Source organism: Dromiciops gliroides, chromosome 1 (assembly GCF_019393635.1).
Source record: "Dromiciops gliroides isolate mDroGli1 chromosome 1, mDroGli1.pri, whole genome shotgun sequence".
Classification (NCBI taxonomy): Eukaryota; Metazoa; Chordata; class Mammalia; order Microbiotheria; family Microbiotheriidae; genus Dromiciops; species Dromiciops gliroides.
The window spans coordinates 501,473,622-501,498,501 of NC_057861.1; the positions used below are offsets into that span (position 1 = coordinate 501,473,622).

A 24,880-nucleotide genomic window follows, 5' to 3' on the forward strand; every position below is an offset into this window, starting at 1 on the left:
TCAGGAGATAGTGACTCAGTTGCACAGTGTAAGCAGTCATCCTTTGAATTCCCTCTCCAGGTTGTGCTGTCCCACTCCCATCAGACATACATGCGATCCTAGCTCTGTGTATAAGTAGTAGTACAGGGCCTACTGGACTGAGGTGTTCTGACTTGCCACGAAGTTAGGGCTTATCCCTGATGGCCAGTCAGATCCTGTGGATACCTGTTTTCATTACTGGCCTTACATGGTTTGGTGTTGGTTTGTTTGTTTTTTTTGTTTTGTTTGGTTGGTTTGTTTGTTGTTGTTTTTGTTTTACTTCTACAGGCAAAGCTCCCCCCTACCTCCCCAATGGTGTCCCACCCCTTCTACATAACCAGTACATTGTGGTCCTGGAGGACTCCTGCCTGCCTACCCAGTAAGCACTCTACTTGTACCTTGTCTCCCTGCTCTGACTGCCTTGACTTGGTCAGCTTGGGGGTGGTGTTCCCAGGCCCCCTGTCTGGCTCCTGGAATTGTAACATGCATTTAATTTATAGTCTTCCTCTTTATGCCCCTTTGTTAATAAGAAATCTGTCCTAAGTGCTATTTTTTCAGTGATTGTTAAGGTAAGGCACTGTGGCAGGGCCTTCCTTTCCTAGCGTTGTGTGTGTGATGTGCCCTTTCCCTAGAACCCTAAGAGACTGTGCTCATTCCCAGAGCTATAGCTTGTCAGGGTTTCCTGTGAAGCTCAACAGTACTATAATTCTTACCACCCCCTCGCTACTCTATATCCTTCCTGAACCCTGGAGTACATTCACTCTTTGGTCCAGATTCCACAAAGGAACAGACAGGAGCTTACTGATGAAGGCAAAGGAGTGATTTGAATAACACAACTGGGCTTGGCTCCCAACACTGTAAAATCCAACTCCTGGGACAACATAGCATTCAGACTTTGCATTGAAGATATTTTCTCCAAAAACTAAGCTGTGCTCAGAGACAGCTGACCTGTTCGTGGTTGCTGATTTACTCTAACTTGTTAGAGGGGAAGGATGTAGTTCGATGAGAGTCCTGGCGCTTCCAATTCCTAACCTAGAAATCCAGGCTTCCTGTGACTGTAGGAGCTGAGCCAGGTGATCTCAACTCCAGCACAGAGCTGGCTCCTCCCTTTTTCCTGGCTTCCACCAAGGAGCAAGCTATATGTTAAAACCAGTGGGTGAGTTGGTTATTTATAAAGTCCAAATTAGAATCTCTCTCCTGGGTTGTTAACAATTATTCTTCCTTGGGTTTCCCCTCCTCCCCATTTGGGTGCTTGCACACCGTTGGTATGGTGTCTTGCCAGCAACAGTTTGAACTTCTTCCCTGGGGTTCAAAATTGGGGGGGAGTCTATGGTGTAAGGCATGGAGAGTGTTTATAATGGCTTGTTGCTTGTGTTTGTCTTCAAGCAGATTTATGGTTATGATGGATCTCCAGATGCTCCAGATCCAGGCTACCATGGTAAGTAGGAAACTGTTTGGTCAGATTGTGGCACAACAACTATCCACCAGAAAATGGTAGGGCAAAATTAAACATGGAGGAATTGACTTGTTTGTGTAGCTCATCAATTGTCCGTCACCATCATGGGCAGACAGTGTAAGGCAAGGGTAGGGCACCTGAGGCATTGCTGACACTATCCCTCTCCACTGTAGCTCCATTTTTCTTTTTTTTTTTGCCTTTCCTTCTCTTTTCATTCACCCATAATTGCTTTTCTTCACTATATTTTCCTTTTTCCTTCTTTGTCCATACACCTGCTCAGGGTTTCCACAGTCATGGCTTAGATTTACTTTAGTAATTTCCATGTGAATTAATTTGCTGCCCTTTGATTTAGGGAATTCTTAAGCTTACCAGGAAAAGGAAAAATAAAATTTACATGAGATTCAGATAAAAGAATTAACTTTTCCATTCACAATCCTAATCTCCTTCTGGCCTGTTCCTACCTCCCCACCCCCACCCCCCAATCTGTGAGTGAGCATAAGACAGCTTTGGGAGGAGGCTTCAGAGGGACCTGGCCTTTTAAATCTACCTCAGTCTTGGGTTACCTCTTGATCAGAACTCTAAAAGTCTTACATATAGGATCCTGAGGGGAAAGGGGAGGAACTCACCCCAAATTTAAGAGGGCAAAAGGGAAGGAGATCTTTGTAAATGTTTAAATGAACTTCAGTGCTGTTTTTTAATTAAATCATCTGTGTGGCCATCACACGTCTGAAACCCCCAGCCCGCCCCCATTGTGCCCATCATATGGTTTGGGCAGTGATGGTGGTCAAGAACAAAAATCAATGGTAATGCCCTAATATTCCCAAGGAACAGGATTATGTTCTTTTCCTCACCAGTCCCAATTTAGGTTCATTCTGTCCTTTCTTCCCTGCTTTATTCCTTCACCCTTTAATCTATTACTCCCACTCTCCATTCTTTCTTCCATTAACAGACCTTTCTTGGACTGGCCATTTGAATTTCATTTATCTCCTTTTCCTCCTTCAATACCCAGTCAAAAATTTCATCATTAGATAGTTCAGATACCGTCATAGCAGTCTGTTTGTTGGGAAGATCATTTTCCGCAGCCATAGAACTTGGAAACTGGACTAAGGGTTTGTAACCGTCTTGGATTCTAAATCCGGGTTTGACCCCATAGTCTTTTTAGTTCTGCTAGTTGTTAAGAACATAAAACATTTGCTCTCCTTGTTGGTACTGAACGGAAACATATCAGTGCTCCTGTTTTTCAGGACCAACAATGTGTCAAGGATAAAGATTTACTTTATTGTCATGGACAACACAACTTTCATTTTATGCAGCCACCATTCTAGGTGCAACTAGCCCATCCTTAGGGAGTGCTACTTAGGGACAGGAAGGGTATAGTTATCCTCTTCAGGCAAGAATTTTAAAAACCATCCCAAGCATTTTTTTAGACTTGCTGTGTGTGTGTGTGTGTGTGTGTGTGTGTGTGTGTGTGTGTGTGTGTGTGTCAGGGCAATCGGGGTTAAGTGACTTGCCCAGGGTCACACAGCTAGTGCGTGTCTGAGGCTGGGTTTGAACTCAGGTCCTCCTGAATCCAAGGCTGGTGCCTTATCCACTGTGCCACCTAGCTGCCCCCATCCCAAGCATTTTAAAACTTCTCCACCATTTAAATGGAGAAGAGCTAGGTTCTAAACCCTATGGTTCCTTTAGTCATATTCTTCACTAGACTGAAAATCCACAGCAGTTTTTAGTCTCTTAAGTTCTCATTACGAATTCTTTCTCTTTCTGAACCTTTGGACTTTTAAAAAAAAAAATGCCAGTTAACTCTTAAGACAGTCATTCTGATTTCTGAGAATATTACTGAACAAACTTGACAGATTGTAGTCACAGAAGAGAAGTTTTAAAAACTGTGCCTTCTAAAGTGAGATAAATTATTTCCCATTGGTATCATAAACAGGTAGACATATTGCCTAGGACCAAATTAATAATCTTTCAGTCTTATCTTTTGGGTTCTTATAGTTTTTCTATTCTTAGTGAAAAACTGTTAATGTTGATTTCCACCTCATTTCTACTCTAACAAATCTACCAGGAGCATTCATTGCAATTCCTGCCCAGTTAAGAAAGGCTGTGTCTTTTGAAAGCATTATTTCAGCCTGGGATCCAGCAGACCATAAGCTCATAACATGCATCAGTCAAGTGTCTATAGGAACCTCTGGCTAGAGAATCCTTAGTTTCCTCCTCCCACCAAGCCAGGGAGTTGTTTTTGCTGATGACAGATTTCTCAGTTAATGGCTTGACATTTGTCCTTTGGAAGTGCCTGAGCTTAAGATTCTCTGAGGGAATTAATTGCAGGTTGTGCTACTCCAGAGGAAACCCTCCAGCCTAATGTAGTGGAGGGGGGAGTGTAGAAGCGGGTTCTAAGTAAGACAGTAGTAGTCCTGGTCACTTTGAGTAAAAAGGAATGATAATAGCTCATGAGAAAACACAAACCTGGGATGAAGGGATCTGACCAATGGTTCTTAATGCTTAATCTCAAGACCCATTTTCCTTTTATTGTTTGGTTTTTGGGGTTTTGTTTTTGTTTTAGCTTTTCAGAACTTCCCCCATTCTTTGCACTTAAAGAGCTCTATCATTTTCATTTTTCATCTGTAGAACTTGAAGGCCCACTTCTTTCAGAGATCAGAGCATCTTTTGTAAACAAAGCACATTCTTTCTCTATAGCATTTAGGAAAAGTTCTGAAGAAGAGGTAATGCCCCTCTCTTCTGGCAAACTTGGAGCACCAGGTTTCTGACTGGTCCCTCTGCAGAGTTAGTGTTGCTAACACATTCCTGTAGCAGGCCAGAACAGAGCGCCTATGTCTGCGGCCTTGGACTGGGATGAGCTGTGGCCCTGTGGAAGGTGGTTCCCTCTGAGGCCCTCAGGAGTCCAGCTGTGTCTTCCAGCTGTGCCCTGAGACGAGGGTTGAAAAATCAGACCTCTAAGTTCCTAGTTAGTCATGCCTCTTCCTGCCCAGGACAAGAGGAGGAAGAGGAATGCTGTCATTTATTTCCCCAAGTTACATTTTTTTTCTTTTTAGACACAGCAAAGTAAAACTAGATGAGAGCAGTGACTTGCATGCACTAGCCAGTGGGGGAGAGTCCTCCTCCAACAAGCCAGTGGTAAGAGAGGCGGTCTGGTGCAGTGAGAGGAGCACTGACCCGACAGTCGGAAGGCCTGGGTTCTAGTCCTGGCTTTGCCATATCCTGGCTCTACCACTTGGGGCAAGTCACTTACCTTCTGAGCCTGCTTCTTCAACTATAAAATGGTGATAATGCCCGCACTACCTGCCTCACAGGGCTGTTGGGAAGAAGAAAGCTCTTGTAAGCCATAAAGCTCTCTATAAATGTGGGTCACATCAGTATTTGTGAGGCTCTGTGGCCACACTGGGCGGCTTCAGCAGCTCCCGTCTGCCTGTATTCCATGGGGCCCTCCCTGCCAAAGAAGCCCAACCCAGGAGGAGGGTGACGCTCTGGGGTCATTTCCCAGGAAAGTGCTTACCCTCCCAGAACTCCTTGCTTGTCATTCTGTCTGCCTTTTCCAGAGGATAGGCCTCACCCAATCAAAAGTGTTAAACCTTAAAGATAAGAAATTAAGACCTTCCAGCCAGTCCCTCATGACCCTTCACCAGAAGTGTCTTCGCTTGCTCAAAATGCCACCTGACCTGAGCCCCCAAAGCACATAGTAGTTTCCTTGCTGCTGGTCCCACGGGCTGGCTGTTGACCTGTTGGAGGGAGGGAGGGAGGGAGGAATCTTCACCAGGATTTATACAGGTGATACCTTACTTTGAAGGAAGAATGGATGGGCAGCAATAACGTGGCATAAGACATCTCTTCTATCCCACGCCCCAGGGGGAGAGGGTTTGGTGGGGAAGGGTAGGGAGGAACTTGCTGAACTTTTACCATCTTTGCTGCTATTGCTGCTGCTGCTGCTGCTGCTGCTCACGCATAGATTCCTCCCTTAAGTGCTCTACAGGTGTCAGTCTGGTTGCCTCAGCCCCAGGGTGGTGGGTGTGATGGTTGTCATAACTCACTGTCATGTTGCTGATTTTAGACAACACCAGTCTTAACAAGCTCTCAGTCCATCATTTCCTTTAATGCTAGCACTGGGGGGAGTCTGCCCTCCCAGCCCAAGCCTTAAATACCTCCCCCCTGATTTTTGGCTGTCCCCTTTTTAACCCTTTAGGCACCTCCTCTACTGATGACTCCTTTTCAGGTTTGTACTGTTCAATCAACTTTTTTAGCTGCTATTCTGAGTCTTTGATTTAGGAAAGAGTAGCATTTTTTAGGCCTTGTAGCATTTGCAGCCAACCAGTTAAGGTACGAAACAAGAGTGTGTGGGATTGGGTACCTAGGCGTCCTGCCCGGGTCCCATCTGACTCTGACCATGCCTGGGCTGTCTGTCTGTCCTTCCCCTTGACATCCCTCACCCCTGCCCCAACCCTATCCCAGATGTGTTGGAATCGCTGTGCGTTCTGGTGCTGCCGTGTGCCTTTGCCTGCTGGGGGTTTGTGCTCTCCTGTGGTGGTTTGGAGTTGATCAAGTTGTTTGGGGGTGTCTCTTCCAGGATTATTATGGAATTACATTCCCCGCTCCTGCGACCCTCACCGGCAGAGATGGGAGCCTTGCTAATAACCCATACTCAGGTTTGTGCCTTTTTGGGGAAGATGTAACTAGGCTGAATTTTTCTTTTCCATCCCTGCTTCCAGGGCCAACTTGAGGCTTGTGGTACCAATCCAAAACATTTAGGGTTTGGGTAATCTAGAAACCACTTTGCCTATCTTTTCTTTGTAGGTAACATTGTGACTGTCCACAAAGCAGTTGGATCTAAGACCTTTCTTTGTCTATCTTGTGAAGGGGATAGTCCCTAATAACTTTTGTTTTCAGCTGTGGTGTAATGAAAAGAGTGGTGGATTTTCTGGGTTTGGATCCCTTTGTGACTTTGGGCAACTCACTTGAGCGGTCTGAGTCCTAGGCTTCCCCTGGAGAAGTGTTCAGGCTGGATGATCCTGTGGTCAGATGGTACATTGCAAGAGGGCCAAGCCTTTCTTCTGTCTAAACTGGAGAGGAGGAAGGTGAACTTGCCATTTTTCCCTCATCCCCTCTGAGATACTCTTCCACTGGGCCAGTGACAGCCCTCCCGTGTCCTCTCTTGCTTCCTTGAGAGGGAAGGGAGTGGTCCAAATGGGGCCAGCACCAAGCTGGGTAGGAGACCTGGATCCCACTTTTGATGCCCTCGGATGTCCCCACATTTCTCCTGCTCAGCTGGGACTGCTTCCTGCAGAGTAGAAGAGGCCAGCCCTTGGACCTGCTGCCTTCCTCCTGCAGGTGATGTCACGAAGTTTGGCCGTGGAGATTCTGCATCCCCTGCTCCCACCACCACGCTGGCTCAGCCACAGCAGAACCAATCTCAGACCCACCACACCGCTCAGCAGCCCTTTCTCAACCCCACACTGCCTCCCGGCTACAGCTACACTGGCCTCCCCTACTACGCCGGCGTACCCAGCGCCTTCCAGTATGGGCCGACCATGTTTGTGAGTATGTGGGGCTGTGAGTGCACGTTTGGGGACAGAAAAAGAGCTTTTAGCCACACAAAAAGGCTGTCCTGGAAGCAAGCAACGGTTGGTAGTCTTGTGGAAAGTTTCTGCTCCCTGCTAGCCGCTAATTATCCAGAAATGGAGCTGGCTTATTTTGGAAGATCTTTCTGGGTTGATCCAGGTGACACAAGCTTCATTCATTCATTCTTGATATTAGAGCAGCCAGACTGCTTCTTGGCTCTCTGCTTCCCTAATACCCATTCTTCACCAAAGAATGTCATTCAAGACACGTTCTTTTCTAGTTCTCCCCACCTCCACCCCAGATTTGATCAGTTTTTCTAGGGTCAGTCTTGGATCCTTGCTCTTTAATGGATTGCTTCGCATGTTGTCCTTTTCAGCAGCTATTCCAAACCCCCACTAGGAAACTCATTCTTTACCCGTTTTGGAAGCAATTTTTTCATCTATAAAAGACATCTTTGTCTTACAGGTTGCTCCCATCTTAGAAAATCCTTTTCCACAAATGCATCCTGTCCCATACTTGCAGAGTTATGTTGTTGTCTCGGGGACAAGAGGAGCAGTTTGGAGGGTTGCTCAGTCAGGTTTCCTGAAAGGGAAAAACCACCTAAATTCCTGTAGAAGGCCTGTGTATGCAAGGTTGCCTCAGAATTGTGTCTCCCTGCCCCTTCAGGTCCCTCCTGCTTCAGCTAAACAGCATGGAGTGAATCTGAACACCGCCACCGCCCCCTTTCAGCAGGCCAGTGCTTATGGCCAGCACAGCTATGGAGCAGGTGAGAGGGCAAGGCTGAGAGAGACAGCCTGGGGCTGGGGCTCCTCTCCAGCCTGTGGCACTCACCATTTCTGATGCCCGGCAGGTTATGATGACTTGACCCAGGGGACGGCAGCTGGAGATTACAGCAAAGGAGCCTACAGTGGTTCATCACCAGCACAAAACAAGTCTGCTGGTTCTGGACCTGGAAAAGGTAGCGCCTGGACCTCGACTCCTTTCCTCCCTCTCTCACCCTCAAGAACTGTGTAGAATTCCCCATCCTCCACTGGCAATTCTCAGCAGCTGCTTAAATCTACCTAAAGTCTTGGGGGGGGGGGGTTTAAGAGTTAATTTTTGTTTAGCGAACTCAGGTCCCTGTGGCAGGAGGGTAGCTGCAGCTCTGGCCTGAAGCCCCAGAATCTTCTAACCCTTCCAGCACCTTCTATTTTGCCCCTTACTTTGGCCCTGGGGTAGGAAGTTCTGCCCTAGGAGACCTCTGCTGGTCTCCTTGGGGGAACAGCTGCTGTTCATTTCACAGGGGTGTCAGTGACCTCAAGTAATACAGGTGTGCCCGACATAGCAGGTTCCGGTGTACAACAAGACTCAGGTGAGTTGCAGGAAGTGGGGGGGGGGGAGCAACTGGACTTATGCCTAGGTACCCCTCACCTAGCCCCATCTCCCCAACACTTTGCTTTTGTGCCTCAAGAAGCCCGGGCCATCCATGGAAAACACGGAGGCACCTTATGCCATGCAGGGCAATCTTGGCTTTCCTGCTTACAACTTTAAGCAAATTACTTCACCTTTCTCTGACTCGGTTTCCTCAAAAGTAAAATGAGAGACTAGGTTAGGTGATCTCTAAAAGCTCCATTTCATTTCTGTGAGGAAGGACCAAACTGAAGAGGCAATGGAGTGGGGTCTAGTGGGAAACACTTAGCAATTCCAGCCCTCCCCACTTATTAGATGTATCACCCTACCCCCCTACCTCTCCACGTTGCAGACATTTGACAAACAGGGATTCCACGCGGGCACCCCACCACCATTCAGCCTGCCCTCAGCCCTGGGCTCCACAGGCCACCTGACCCCTGGTGCCGCCCCGGGTTATGCCCCGGCCCACGTTCTGCATATCCTGCCTGCCCACCAGCAGCCCCATTCCAGATGTACATCACCACCTCCAACAGGACGGGGCAGGTGAGTCAATATCCGCCCCAGAAGGACTCCCTCTCTTCACCTCCCAGGATCCCACAAAAGTGATCAATTTCTGACTGGTCCAAGGGTGGGGAGCATAGGTTGGGCTGGGATCAGAAAGACTGGGGGCCTTTCAATCTCCTGCCCCTGGGACAGGTGACTGTTCAGGCTCTGACAGTCTGGGGCCCTCACTTTGCAGGGTGGCTCTGGCAGGTAGCCAACCCAGCACCCTGCAGCCAAAGTCTCAGGCCACCAAACCCACCTATGGCAGTTCTCCGTACTGGACAAACTGAGCCCCCTGGGCGGGGAGGGGGAAGACACTGGACCTGAGAGGAGAACCAACACAGAGACCCATTCTTGGAGACCGGCGTCATGTTATCAGAAGAATACTTACGGAGAAACAGTAACTGTCTCAGCCAAGAGTCCGTCTGGGGGAGCATCTGCCCTGCCCCTGATTTACTGTTGTATGTAATATATTTATGTATGTATTTGTAAATGTCATAGAAGCCTACATACTTGTGGTGTCTACAGCCTGCAGCTGTGTGTGCTCTCCGTCGGGAAAGAGGATCCTCCCCTTCCCCCCATGCCTCTCCTTTGACTCCAACTCTCTGGGCTTCTACTCTGTCCCACTTGCTCTGACAGGGGAGTGGGAGGAGGGGGGAAGGGAGGGGGCCCTCAGCCAAGGCAGTTTCAGGTTTGGAAGGGCCAGGTACACATGAAGAATCAAGGCATTTTGTTTTGTTTTTTTCTTTTCTCCTTCCCCCCTCCTTTCCATGCCATTGAGTTTCATTCCCTATGTTGTTTTGCTGTTACTTTTTTTTTAACCACCTTTCTGTCATTCGTCCCATCCCGTCTCTTCCCCCCAGCTGTTGGCGTTCACTCTGGCGGATGACAGCTGAAGTGTCCCCATCCCCTCCCTAAGGTGAAATCGGACATGGGCCATGGGTCTGTGTAGGGGAGGCCCCCCACCCTCCAAGAACTTTTTTTTTTTTAAACCATCAGGGCCTCTCAGCCCGTGTAGTTTCTGAAACTGTCTCTGTCCTACTCCTATACCTGGCCCTGCCACAAAGTAAGGCCCAACTACTCCCCCAGCCCTCCCTTTCAAATGAAAATGAGCCCCCTTCAACCCAAGAGGAACACCGGCTTTGTTCCTCCTGTTCCTGCACAATTGGGTGACTGTTTCAGAAGTTTCATTTCTTTTTAGCCCCAAAACTCCACATAATAAAGTTTGAGAGTACAAATGTCTTTGGTTATTATCATTTGACTGTGGTCACTGGCACAGAACTGAGGGGTAAACGGCTTCTGGCACTGGATTCTCTGAATGAGAGAATTTAAGAAGCCAGCTCCTTAAAGTCTGCTATTCCCACTCCCACATCAATTTAGGGCATCACCTCCACCTCAGAAGAGACGACATTCCTTTATTTGTATCCCAAACACAAATTGATGAGCTGAAAATGCCTGGTTCACTGAAAGAGGAGGAATCTTCAGCAGACAGGGCCAATTTTACCCAAAATTAACCTCTGGGAATCAAACATGTTTCATTCCACTTAGCTCCTCTCAAGCTGGGTTGCCATGCCTTGAGGTAAGCAACAACCTCACATTCGTCAAGATGAATTTGCTATCTTAGCCTCTCCAAATGGGGATATTGTGAAGGGCAAATAAGATGGCAAAAAGTTCTAAGAATAGCTTTATGAAGTAAGGTCCACAGACCTTCCCCTTGTTAAGAAAGGGGGATTCCCAGCATGAGGGAGGTGTTGTCAGGAAAAGTGCAGCCTACTGTGTTTGTTGTTATGTACAGTGAATTAAGCTTAGAATGCAGTAGAAGTGCCCCCCAGTACCTTTCTAGTACATTATCAAAATTTGGCAGCAGTATTTAGGAAAGAAAGATGGAAAGGGCAAGGCATGAATAGATTGGGGTAGTCCCTAAGGTGTAGAAAAGAGGTTTGTAGAATGGATATGAGGACTACTCTTTGTGCAGGGGAAGTTCAGGTATCTGGGTGACTAGAAAAATGGAATGCTGTTGAGCTTATTATTAAATATTAGATTTTAACTGCTAGCAAAACATTCAGGAAGCAAGAAAACAAATGGTGGAATAGTCGTAAAACTCCTTTAGCAGCCATCTAGGCCCAACCCACACCAGAAAAGCCACTCTCCACATAGTGGGCAGCACAGCCTTCTGCTTGAATACTTCCACAAATGGGGGACCTAAAATGGCCCCATTTGCAACTTTACTGTGTTGCTTTAGATCTGCCCTTTAGGGCCAAATGGGACAGATCTAAAGATTCCTAGGAGGGCCCTTCAAATACTTGAGGGTATTAATTATTTCCTAAGTCTTTGCTATAAGCTTCACCCCTAGTTTTTTTCCCAAATGATCCTATGTCACACGGCCTCTTGTTACTTTCACCATCCTGTTGCCCTTCTGAATACTCTAAAGCTTATCAATGTCTTAACCTGTGGCCACCCACATGGTAGGAATATTGGCTTCCCTATACCAAGAGGCTACTATGCCTTTCAATGCAGCCCAAGATTCCTTTAGTAGGGGCAGCTAGGTGGTGCAGTGGTAGAGCACCAGCTCTGGATTCAGGAGGACCCGAGTTCAAATCCAGCCCTCAGATACTTAACACTTACTAGCTGTGTGACCCTGGGCAAAGTCATTGGCCCCAATTGCCTCACCAAAAAAAAAAAAAAAATTAAAAAGAAAAAAAGATTCCTTAGTGGTTTGTGTGCCCAAATGACACTGCTAAACTTGGATGGGCACTGAAATGCACAAACATTCCCTGAGAACCAACCATGCATGCTCCCTCCCTCTTAAACTGTGAAAGTTTTGGAAACCAAAGGTATTTTTAAAAATATATTTAAGCTAATGAATTTCTAAGCCTATTATCATGATTATTTTGGATCCTGTCACTCCTGGGTTTCTTCTCATCTCCAGATCTGATGGTTATGCATCATCTGTCCGTTTCTCCAACTCATTAATAAAAAGAAAAAACATTACAGGAGCAGCAAAAGACAACTGTGATACTCCACTACAGACTACCATTTTAAAATCAAATAATGACTATTTTGAGTCTGGACTCCAACAATTCTGAACTGTATTTCCATTAATATTATTAAATAGTATTTCCAAAAAATGATCTGGCAGCAGGGTAATCAAAGTTAGGAGCCTTTTAACTTTCAGGGGCAAGTCTCAATCACTAAACTTTCTTTGTAACATTGAGGTTAGACAAGATTGGGGGTTCTTAACCATTTTTTGTCATCGGATATGGTCTTAGTGTTTTCACATGCACAAAATATCTAAGATTACATAGAGGAGAGTAGGTAATGGGAAAAATTGATTTTGAAATACAAAAATCCACGTTAAAAAAAATTTGAACTGAGGAAATGAAGTACAAACGTTTCAAGGAAGGTCCTAATATTTGGTCTGAACAAAATTTTTTATTTTCACATCGAGGGAATCATGCCCTGCTGTGAAATGAGCTGAATTATGCAATATTGAGTCACAGAAATAAAATGCAAAAGTAGGATTTCAGGCAATGGGTTTTTCTGTTGTTTCTGAAATCATCACAGAAGTCCATGTATGAAGGTGAGAGCCCTGTTAGCCAAATAAATGCTGGCATGTTAGATGGCTTCCTTATGGACAACTGAAAATCAGGTTACACACAAGATGACAATAGCCACCAGTGACTGCCTCCAAGTAGCCGAGGTCACTTCAATGCATCACAGATATTTATGGATGTGCCTTTTTTTTGGGGGGGGGGTCCTCCTGTTACTCATCTTTAACAATTTTTGACCAGAAGGTGTGGAATAAAAGTGGTTTAAAACACCACCCCACCACCACCCCAAAGAGTATGACCATGGTAGCTGGTCTTGAGGGAATGAGGTATGTCTGACAGATTAACGTTCCCTATGGAGCAAAGCCATGTAACACTATACTTATGTGGTAAAAAAATATGAAAGTTTTTTAAGTCGGTTAGGATAACTGAAGACGCCAGTTTTTTTTTTAAGGACCACCCTTTCGGGGAGGATCTCACAATTAGAACTTGTATTTAGAAAGCAAGTATGGTTTATACCAAATAAAGAGCAGTTCTATTTATCATCCAACAATTACAGTAATAAACATGACACCTATTTAAACAAAATGAGCCGATAATCAGGAATGTGAACATAAACCCCTAGTTCGTTTTTGGACCTCAGCTAATGTAATGGAAGGAAAGATTTGATGACTGGTAAGGCTGGGGCAATAAAAAGGTGACAATTTTTCCCTCTTCCTTTGCCCACTAGTGTATAGACTAAGACAGATTTAAAAGATTTAGAAGCCCTGCCATAGTTTAAGTTGCTTCAATACAAGTTAAACATAGACCATACTGCTTGGAAGACTAACCTTTGGATGTAGTCAAAGGTTAGTCTGGCAAAAGCCAAAGAGAAGTATCTGAATTAGCTGAGGTCTGAGTACTTGCCTGCAGTATAGGAACTAGGAAGGACTTGAGTCTGAACTTAGAAAGCAGAAGATAGCTGTGGCTCAATAGAGATTTCAAAGAATGGAAAGAAGAAAAATCCAGTCTTCAGTTGTTCCAGGCAAACGAACTATTCCAGAGGCCATGTGTGATCCTAGAATGCAGAAGTCCTATTCTAAAGAAAATAATCCTTTTTATTCTGAGTTACCTTCAAACAACTGAATGCAGCTTCCTGAGTATGTTTTCCTAGGGGAAATGTACTGCCCCAATGAGGTGAGATTAGACGATCATTATCTCAACCTAATTCCCTCAAAGGTTCTGAGTTTAGAGTTTCACTAAGATCCAAAGTCTATGATGCCCTTTCCAAATTACTAGGAAAACTTCTTGGTTGATGGGTAGAATCACTTCTAAGAAAACAATGTTTGATAGGCTGCCTCACCTGCAGAATCCAAAGGTCCTAATCCTGCCCAAGGCAGCTAAAAAATTCTGCCTCTCCATCTTATCTCGCTTCAGAAGGTTCTCTCATTCTGGGGTTGGGCAAAGAGGCAAAAAAATTGGAAGGGTTGAAATTTTTGGGGACAGCACTGTCTTAAGACACTGTCCATGGTTGCCATGGCTAATATCAGGGGGAAAAGAAACGTCATGCAGCATTTAAAACATAACTCTTAACAGAATTCGTGCCTCTTCCTCATCCAAACCCACGATTTATTGACAGGTACATTTGCTGTTGGAGCCAGTGAACAAATCATACACCAAAATAGCAAACAGTGTTACATCCTTCAACTACCCCCCCCCCCCAAGCAACACCAGTGTTCTTAGTTTCATAATAAATATTTCTTGACTCCAGCTATTTCCAGGCCATGCCCATAAGCTTTAATATCTGTAAAGAAGGGAAGAGTAGTGGAAAAGAAAGCAAAAATATTTCCTTGAAATACCAATTAAATAGCTTGAACATGTCAGGGTATGGTGATTCCCCAGGCAATCATGGCTGTTGCTTGGGCTCACCCTTAGCTCAAAGTTAAGGGTTTTTCTAGGAAGTGAGGGTGACATACCAACATTTCATGAAGTAACTTTACAGCGAGTACCCAGGTGCACAGACTCAAAGGAAACTGGAGATATTGAAAACTTCAAAAATTTTTTACCCACAGGAAAAAAGCGGATCATTCCATGGGGAAGTAACAATGCAGGTATTATATTTTATTTCACATTTTATTAGTAGACAGATGTGCAGAAAAGACAAAAATAAACTACTAATGGGGAGGACAACACAAAATGCATCAGTTAATCCTTTCTGGTAAATTATAATACTGAAGAAAAAGGAAAACATCTAGAATTTTAGCTATGAAAATTACTAAGAAGTCTAGTGCATCCTGCTGGTTTCAGAACAGTTGAAAGTTGCATCTGAATCTTGTTTTAATAATAAATGTAAACCTTGTTCATCAGGATGGGAAGGGGGTGGGGTAAGAAAAGCAAGAATGTTTTAGTTAAAGTAAACTTTTTCCCCTCAATTTCTTACTTTTATAGTCTTACTTTGCTTGTGTGTCTCCAAAACAACAGAAACCAGCAAGTAAACAAGTAAATGACACTTGGGTGTAACAGAGAGGAAATGATTAGTCAAAATGTGGGGGGCGGGGGGGGGGGGAGGAAGGGGAGAACTGGAAATGGTTTTTGTTTTTTTAAATAAAGCAGAGGGGCAGAGGGACCACCAAAAGAATCATGATAATGCATCTTCTACCACCAAGCCTGAATAGACAAGTCACTGGAGATCATATAGCAAGGTCTCTCATAGTACAAAGGGAAGCAGATCCTGAAAGATGCCGCATCCTCATTTCAAACCAAGTCATTGGCACAGTTACTGTCACACAATGATCTGGCCTGAACCTCTGGCCCTTGAATCACCTCCCCATAACCTCCACAAAAGGGAAATAGGAAACATGAACCACGCTTGGCCATTTCCCCAGAGATAGCATAGCCTGCCACCAATGCCGATTACATGAATTCAATGTATTCCCAGAGAAGTCCCTGGGATGTATACAGTGGATTCAGAATCAGACTGTCTTATGAATGCCTACAGTTTTTGAAAAGCTATTACACCCCAGATATGTTTCTTGAACACACACTCAATAAGTAACACACCAAAAGGCTAAGCCAGAAGCTCCACCTACATTCTCTCCCTTCCATCTTTGGCTCCCTGAGTCAACACGCAACAGAGGCTGCTAGATCTTAGGAAGAAGGGTACAGTGTCAGCCAGGGCTCGGCAGCAACTCTGAAATAAAAAGGAGCCAAGACTGGCTTGGAGATTTCTCACAGCAGCAGGGATACGAAGCCCCTAGGGATCTATTAGAAATAACAAGAGCAGGCAACTTTTGACTCTGCTGCCGGGCACTGGAAGATGTCACAGGGACAGGCTGAGAGAAATGAAGGGGCCTGAAGTCATCCTTAAGTCAATGACAGGGGAGTTCAAAGCCCAGGCATTAGAAGGATGTTTAATGAGAGGTGGCTAGCAGCAAGTGCTGGCACAGGGCCCAGCAAATTTGCAATTTCTGTTTAAAAGAACTTGTCCCCAACTCGCTCCCCCAGGAGAAAGAACCAGCATCTTGCTGGTTTTAGGACCAAAGATGATAGCCCAGGGCTAGGCAAAAAAGCAAGAAATTCAAGAGCTAATGAAAACCCTGAGATCAGAAAGGAAGGGAAGTTAAGTAAGAGTGCATTATTACCTCTTAATCCCTAGCCACTACAGGATCCCTGGGATGCAGCTAGGATTTCTTACTGAAGAACATTCCGGAAGGATAGTGCCAAGTAAAAGAACTAATGAAGCGCATGCACCCAAGATAGGACTGTGGTCAGTGCTCCCTTTATTCCCTTCACTTGGTGCGTGAAGCCTTCATTGTGCTAGGGGTCTCTCTTCACTGCTCTCCCCTTGCCCTGCTACAGAAGGAAAATAGGAACCTTCGCCCCGATGGAAACTCTCCAATTCTGAAATCCCTAGTTGTCAAAGGCTGCCAGGACCCCACCTGTTGACACAAGTTAGCCCTGGAAAAAATAAAAGCAGCGATTTCCCGAAGTTTAGCAAGGGAATTCCCCCACCTTCTCACAAGCATCCCTAAAGAAGAGAGATGTGATCTCAACTGTAGGTGGTGTTTCAAGTTAGACACAGACTCCACATGGCTCATCTACTGCCTGCAGCTAAGTAAGGTCTTTCCTCCCAGGGTCATCACCCTCTCCCTCAGAGCATGCTGTTCAATTCTGCCTCTGGAGCTATCCAGCCAGGCCACCATCAGTGCAGGATTTTTACTATGACAAAGGAGATTTAACAAGAAGAAAATGTATCAGTTCAGGTTACATTCATTGAAGAAAGCAGTAACAGGTCACTACTCACTCACATCCACATTTATCACTATAGGGTGTAGTAGCTTAATGAAAATACCAAAACCAGAACACTGGACATGCTCCTGGGACTAATACTGGCTGAATAACACCCGCTACTTTAAAAGACCCAAACACAGACCCACCAGGTAGCATAAGATTGTTCCCTGTGGGGAAGGACTTGTTGCTATTTCCCCTCCAGGTGGCCATCACCAGGAGTTCTTCTCCCCCTTCCCCCAGCAGCATCTTCACAAATGGCATAGTGATTTTTTAAACCCTTCCTTCTCACCACCAAAAAACCCCTGCCTTCAAAAATAAATAGCAACCAAGTGCTCAGTTCTATGTAAAGTATGAATATTTATTCAGGCATTAGATCCCAATCAATTTTTTTAAAAATCTGATTTTTCTCTCCACCCCAGTATAGGCTGAGGTCTCAATATTAAGATTGTTTCAGAGAGGCTGAAAAGTAGTACTGTGCCTTTCAGTAACACATTTCCTCACGCTCAGCACACAGTTGCTTATACCATCTGCCTCACACCTTAAAAAAAGGAGAAACAAAATTCACCACCACAAGGTTAAATGCAATGTGCACACACTAATGTCATAAATGGAGCAGCTAGAACCTTGGCAAATTTGCTTCTTTTTTTTTTTAAAGGTTTTGTGGGGTTCTTTTTTGTTTTGTTTTCCGGTTTTTCTTTTGCTACCCAGTATATGCAGCACTTGTGAACTCCCAAAGACCCAACTTCTGGTGGGTTCCCAGCTTTAAATACATTAAACGTCTTGATGAGAGACTGTATTTAATTCTTCAAGAATCTAAACACAGACCAAACGTGTTTCTCTGTGAACACTTTGTAGAGATGACGTGAGAAGGGAGTTTCGGTTTTGTTTTAAAAAAGGAATCGTAATACAGTGATGGAAGGATAAAGAATGCAAGAATTCAGACATTCTGTGGAGGGTTACTTCCTCTCCAGTGAGAGGTCCATAAAAAGGAGCAAACTGAGATCCACACAACAGGAGACAGCAGTAGACACATTTGCTTTTCCCACCCCCTGTGTATGGTTTTTGCCACTGGACTGCTGAGTTACCGCTGCTCCCTTTGGCCTGAGATGGCTAGGCAGTACAGGGGGCACAGAGGGAGCAGGTCACGACTCCTCATTCCCAGAATCATCATCATCATAACAGTCGGCATCTTCTTCCTCCTCATCTTCATCATCAATGTCATCGTCGTACAAGTCGTCATAAAGTAAATCTGAACTGTTGTCATTGGAAGGCACTTTAGTTTTGATGCAATATTCAGCCAGTGTAGTGGGGACCTTCACTCCATCCTTTTCTGCTTCAGCCTTAGTAGCCAAAACTTGTTTCCTGAAAGGAAGAGGACAGAAAACTAGTACATGTTGGGCCTGTCTCTGCCATCTGCTGATGTTTGTGCTTGGCCTTCTGGTCCCCCCAAGAAAGGCGTGGACCTCCAAGCTCCCACCATATCGTACTTCCAAAGGCACCAATTCTGAAAACTCCAACCAGAAGATCAAGCACACGAGGCTGCTGTGCCACCACCGGACCTGCTTATTTCCCCAACGTATGCGTTATGATCCCAGCACCTGGCACAGAGCAGGCACACACACCATTTCTGCTGAACTTAATTAAGTGTACTTGGTTTAGTAGGAGTGAAACCTAGATTTCAGACATTCTTTTATAAAGGAATATTCAAGAGCTCCTTTTACTTCACTGAAATCCTAAGGAAGATTTATTTATTATACCCTGAGTAGTCTTTGAAATAAAATCATCATTTTCAGAAATGAAAATCAAAGGAATCATTGCAATCTGAATCACTGTGGGATGGGGAAAATTATGACAGAGAGTGGCTTAGGGACAAGAAACAATATGGGCAAACAGGTCCTCCTCTGGGTAAAGAAATATAAAGTTAGGATCCCCAGGGAACAATTAGGACTAATCTGAATTAACTTTTTATTAAATAATGTGAAAAAGGAGGACAGAATAAAAGCACTAAGTGTTTGGAGAAGACTCTTCTTTGAGAGTAAAACATCAAGGTGATAGGGATAAACTGCCCAGAGAGCTTTTGATGCAAGGGAACAGAAAAGCAGCAGATCAGTTGCAATATAACTAAGTATAAATTACATATTTAAGGAAAAAATAATGTGAACATTCTTACGGGATGATGGACTCTCAGCTATCATTGCCCCCAGAAAGGGAGCCAAGTCTTTCAGGGCTTCCTCATTCATCACCTATTGCATAAAGTCCAAATACCCAGCATTCAAGATCCTTCCAAATCTGGCACATTATCTACCTAATTGGTACTCTACTAAATGGAATCGATTTTCCTGCCAACATCATCTATTCATTATTCATTGAACACAGTATGTAGCACCATCTCATGTAGTTCTCCCCTCCATGCCCAATCCAAAACACTCTTCCTAATCACCTAACTCTTGCCTTTTTTTCCCTCCCCACCCAGCTCAAGTGCCACCTCTTCTTGGAGCATTCCTTGATTGCCCTTTCCGCTGGGAATGATTCTCTTCTCTGAATTCCTATAGCATTTGCAGTCTAGAGCAGGAATCTTAAATAAAGTTGGAAGTTATATGCAGCCTATTCTATCCCACCCCTAAAATAAAGTCATACTATACAGTTCTCTTCATCCCTCTTGTTCATTGGCTTCTCTCTCTCTCTCTCTCTCTCTCTCTCTCTCTCTCTCTCAAAATATATCTCCATCAACCAAACTGTGAGAACTCAAAGGGTAAAAAATTTATCCCCAACACCTTGTGCAGTGTCCTGCAAAAGGAGGTTTTTAGTCAATACTTGCTTGCTACAGGTAATGACAGTGAGTTGTAGTTTGTTACCTCCTCTCCAAGCAATAAGATGGTTTGATGTGCTGATCTCACACATACAACCCAAACACTGAATATCATCAAGAAGCATAATGAAAACTAAGCAGTTAATAACAATCACCTGCTCTTGTAGAAAATGATGGTGCAAAGCTATTTAGAAAACTGACACTTCTTGTTACTGCCCCTCAAGTATAAGTTAACTGACATGGCATTAAATGCAAAGGAAGTAAAACTAAAGTAGGGCCTACTCTGCAGGTAGCAAGCTAGGGGTCCTTAGGTCTGCAAAGATGAAGACTTGGAGAAAATGTGATTGCAGTTCATAAAATTGTTAAATGTACAGAGTAAATAGATTTACTCATCAAATTCTAGAACATAAACATAGCAGAATATCCCATGGAGTTTTGAAAAACTTGAATTGCATAATTTTAGAACTCGAAGGAACAAATAATTTAGTCCAAATCATTCAGTTTAGCTCTCTTATTTTACAGGGAAGGGCTTTAAGTAACTTGAACAAGGTCATATTGACTAATCAGTGGCAGAACTGGGACTAAAAGCCCAGTCTCCTGATTCCCAGTCTTGAGTTCTTCCATTATGCCATGAAAGAAAGAAGAACATTAATTTAACCCATTACTCTAAAGAATTTGTTTAGGCTGAGTGTAAATATTTACATATTTTAAGGTTTACATGTGAGTACAATCTTCCACATATGCTTCTGTACTTCTTTCATAGAGTATTAGGATAGATGGACAATGGCTCTGAAATTTATTGCTTATATTCTTAAGTGTTTTAAATGACACCAAACAGATGTTAAGGAATGAACCCTCAATTGTCATTCTGGGGCACTGTCTTTTTTTTTTTTATATAAAGGACTGAAGATGCCGAAAATCTACTACAGTGATTGCAAACAAACCAACTGCTAAAGGAGGTGAAAAAAAGTCAGTTACTTAGCACAAAGGGAGACAATGAAAAAGAAATAAAATTTTCAAGAGCTCTCTAATGAGTATATCAGATGGTGAGCGTAAGACCTCTGGAGTGAGAGTTAAAATGTAACCCATTTAATCTTTTTTTTTTAATTTCCACATTAGTCATGTTGTAAAAGAAAGATAATCCATTTAATCCTGTGGTAGTAGCTAGGTAGCACAGTGGATTGAGCACCAGGGCCTAGAGATAGGAGACCTAAATTCAAATCCAACCTTAGACATTTATAAGCCGTGTGACCCTGGGAAAATCACTTAACCTCTGTTTGTCTCAGTTTCCTCATCTGTACCATGGGAATAATAATAGCACCTACCTCCTAGTGTTTCTATGAGGATCAAATGAGATAATGATTATAATTTAACACGGTGTCTGGCACACAGTAGACACTTTTAAATGTTAGCTATTATCATCATTGTCATTATCTAAAACCCAGTCTGATATATATCATCTATATCCTCAAGTTTATGAAACTCAAGAGGAAATCCTTGTTAAATATCCAGTCCCCCAAGTAATTTTAGCCTTGAATGAACACAATAAGAACACAAACATATGTTCTTACCTAATGATTTCAGCATATTCTTTATCTTTTCCTTTACTGTCCCTCCATTTCCTGAACATAACTGAAGCATCCACGTTGGCTGGAGAGAAAGTGTTGGGCTCATTAAGCAGTGAGATTACACTCAACAAGATAGTCCTAGAAATATGAAAGAATGATCAATTGTAACTATTCATAAAATTAATGTTGATATTTGACAAGTGTTAAAATCCAGGAAAATGATTAAATCTTTTTTTCACCCTCCAAAGGATGAGCTATCATAATTTGATTTGAGGCACTGATTAAAATATCATGAAGAATTACAGACCTCAAAATTCAGAGCTATATACTTCACATTCAATATAAAAGTTAACTTGTCAAAAATAATTCACCCAGAAAAACAGATCCTTTTCCCACACCACCTCCCAAATGGCAGAAAGTAGTAACAGTAAATCTAATGTGTAGATGGAAGTCAAGATCCAGGTTCTAGCTATAGTTTGTGTTTATACACACACACACACACACACACACACACACAGGTCAACCCTTAAGTAAGTCTGGGAATTTTGCAAAAACTAGAAAAAAATACATGAAAATTACAGATTAAATAACTGGGTTTGAAAAGAACAACAGAATCAGAACAGAACAACAGAACTTTGTATGAGGAAAGGCAGAACTTCTTTCACTGGGTAAAGTAATTGAAATGCTGAAGGTGAAGAAGAAAGTGGGAAGAGGGGCATACCAAACAAAGAGGAGTCAGAACACAGTCCTTGTAAACTGAGATTGGTTGAGGCTACTGCTGCTACTATACAGTTTACTCCAAATATACTACATCCATTATCCATTAGCTTCAACTCCTCACCTTTTTCAAAAATCAGTAAATATTCAACAGACCTGCCTTTAATGTTAATAGGAAAAAAATATTGTTAAAAGACTAGTAATAGTAAGAGAAAGAAGGAAAAGGCAAGAATAAAACACACACTCCCTGAACAAAGAGAATTGACTAAACCTGGCTGTCTTTAAAGTCTTAAGTTCTGTAAGTGACAAGGAAATAACAGTCTTCAGGAATACAGTTACTTCTAAGGATTAGAATCTAAGCTAAGCCTTCTCTTGTTAAATAAGACATCTAATACCACAATGAAAAGATAAGAGTACCAGCTCCAAGATGGTCCCCTACTACTTCCAGGATTGCAAGCTGTCTGCATATGGATAAGGAGAAAACCTAAACTGTAATGTAGAAGGCCTAATGGCAGAACAAGAATAACAAACTTTTATGGATTAGATTGGTAAAAGTAAACAAAAGTAGCGTTCCTTGCTTTTACTTGCCTACTATTCAAAAAAGGGCAATAAATTCATGAGGGGTGTGGACTGATGCTTCATTCACTCATTTGAAAGATAAAAATAAAAGGAAACATCCAAGATCACTCATGAGAGTAAAGATTGGGGAAAGAAATGCCCAGGAAAATTTTTTTTTAGAACTTTGAAAAACAAAACCAATTCGATCTGAAGAGAAAGTATAATTTCCAATTATAATATTAAGTAACCTTTAATGAAATTATACACCTGGTTGAGGAGGATATATATTCTATATCAAGAAAGATAATGATGGGGGCAGCTAGGTGACGCAGTGGATAGAGCACCAGCCCTGGATTCAGGAGGACCTGAGTTAAAATCCGGCCTCAGACACTTAACAATTACTAGCTGTGTGACCTTGGGCAAGTCACTTAACCCCAACTGCCTCACCAAAAAAAAAAGAAAGAAAGAAAGAAAGAAAGATAATGATGGACTTGAAGTGAAGAGACTGGTTTTCATCTGGGTTCCTATATACTAGCTATGTTACTTGACAAATCTAATTCCTCTGAGCTTCTGTCTCCTCTTTCAATAGAGGGTGGAAATATTTCTATAACATATTTCAGACAATTGTTGTGGGAAAGAATCTTGTAAACCTTAATGTAAGTAACATTTAAAGTGAGTTATTATACTGACATAAGTGAGTAACAATCTAATGAATCCCCTTCAACATAAAGCTATTCCTAAGTGTGAAGAAGCTTATTCCAAGCCACTGAAGGGAAAAAAATCTAATCCAATGGTCAACAAGAAAATACAATAAAATTCTATTTATTTTACTAACAATATCTCAACAAGTTGGCAGAATATTCAACTACTTAAAAACTACTTTTAGGGGGCAGCTAGGTGGCGCAGTGGATAAAGCACTGGCCCTGGATTCAGGAAGACCTGAGTTCAAACCTGACCTCAGACACTTGACACTTACTAGCTGTGTGACCCTGGACAAGTCACTTAACCCTAATTGCCTTGCCCCCCCCCCAAAATACTTTTAGGCTGGCTCATGTCACAATGCAGACAACCTGGAAGCTAATAAACCAGATATATACTAGATTATCAGCTCAATAAAGGCAAAGACCACGTCTTAGTCTTTGCTATGATGTCTGTGCAGGATGTTATATGGTGTAAAACTGTTCTAAAAACATTTGTTGAAACTAACTAAATGAAGCAAACAAGAAGCACCTTCCACATTCCCTAACTTTCAAATTCAATGGTCACTTGTGTAGGCTTTACCTTCCACTTTAACATAAGGAAACTGAGGAACAACTGTGGCACTACAAATACAAAGGTAATATATATAATCAGATGAAAGGAGTCTGGAGTGTAGGATAAGAGGAAAAAAAAAACCCATCAGAAAAATAACAGTGGATTGAGGACCTCTATATCCAACAGAAGATGTCTGTGGAAACTCCTGAGAGATGATTATGGTCACCCTAAATGGATCCCAAGATAGTACTGTTGCAACTACAACTTAAATTGAGAAAGACTTGAGTCTTTGGGAAAATAAAGCAGGTCATAGAGTTGCCAGAGAAGATAGAAATAGGAATTGGACTTGTTATTTAATTGGGATTTAACTGATCTGATTTAATCCCTCAATCCTAGAGAAGCTCCCTCTACCAGTGTAGGTCCTGTCTTCTCTGGAATTTATAGAGTGACTTCCAAAGACCACAAAGCCAAAAATGCCTAAGAGTTAAGACTTGAACCGAGACCAGCTCTCTATATACTACACCTCACAGCTTCTTATCCAGAGAAGAAAGGGAAAAGGCACACAGTGCTTTAGGAGAGTTGACCCCCCAAACTAATCAATAATTGCCAAACCTTAATAATCCTACCTCCACTTCATATTTCCATTTTTCCACTTGTAAAGTCACAGCTCTAGTCCAGATCTTCAACTCTTTCCCAAGATTAATGCAACAACCTCCTAACTGGTTTTCCTACCTCGTTTCCCCCCTTTCCAATCTGTCTTTCACACAGCCGTCAAACCAATATTCTTAAAATACAGGAGGAATAACAAAGTCATTTGCCCGCTGAAGAAACTCCAAATTTCAACTCCAACTCATTTTTGTTGTTCAGTCATTTCAGTCATGTCCGACTCTTCATGACCCCATTTGGGATTTTCTTTGCAAAGAACAGGAGTGGTTGGCCATTTCCTTCTCAATTTGCAGGTGAGGAACTGAAGTAAAACAGAGTTAAGTGACTTGCCCAGAGTCACATAGTTAGTGTCTGAGGCTGAATTTGAACTCGAGTCTTCCTGACTTCAGGCCTGGTTCTCAATCCACTGGGCCACATGGCTGTCCATGCTTTTATCTCTAAGATTAAATATATACTCCTTTGACATTTAAAGCCTCTCATGACCTGAATCTAACCTATCTCTTTTGGCTTATAA

The 24,880-nt window shown here is 43.1% G+C and overlaps 2 protein-coding genes across 2 annotated transcripts in view; one reads left to right on the forward strand and one right to left on the reverse strand.

Moving 5' to 3' along the window:
- Positions 1-10,215, forward strand: part of UBAP2 (ubiquitin associated protein 2) — a 145,190-nt gene extending 134,975 nt beyond the window's left edge. The window contains 13 exon segments of the mRNA XM_043997667.1: positions 307-363; positions 366-397; positions 1,408-1,422; positions 1,424-1,456; positions 6,054-6,132; positions 6,815-7,020; positions 7,712-7,811; positions 7,896-8,003; positions 8,328-8,377; positions 8,379-8,396; positions 8,787-8,944; positions 8,946-8,977; positions 9,188-10,215. Coding sequence (XP_043853602.1) covers positions 307-363; positions 366-397; positions 1,408-1,422; positions 1,424-1,456; positions 6,054-6,132; positions 6,815-7,020; positions 7,712-7,811; positions 7,896-8,003; positions 8,328-8,377; positions 8,379-8,396; positions 8,787-8,944; positions 8,946-8,977; positions 9,188-9,267 — 968 coding nt within the window. The 3' untranslated portion in view covers positions 9,268-10,215.
- Positions 10,216-14,604: 4,389 nt separating this feature from the next.
- UBE2R2 (ubiquitin conjugating enzyme E2 R2) overlaps positions 14,605-24,880 on the reverse strand; it is a 116,676-nt gene continuing 106,400 nt past the window's right edge. The window contains exons 4-5 of the mRNA XM_043988470.1: positions 21,175-21,309; positions 14,605-18,156 (exon numbers count right to left, since the gene is read on the reverse strand). Coding sequence (XP_043844405.1) covers positions 17,937-18,156; positions 21,175-21,309 — 355 coding nt within the window. The 3' untranslated portion in view covers positions 14,605-17,936. The remainder of the gene's footprint in view (positions 18,157-21,174; positions 21,310-24,880) is intronic.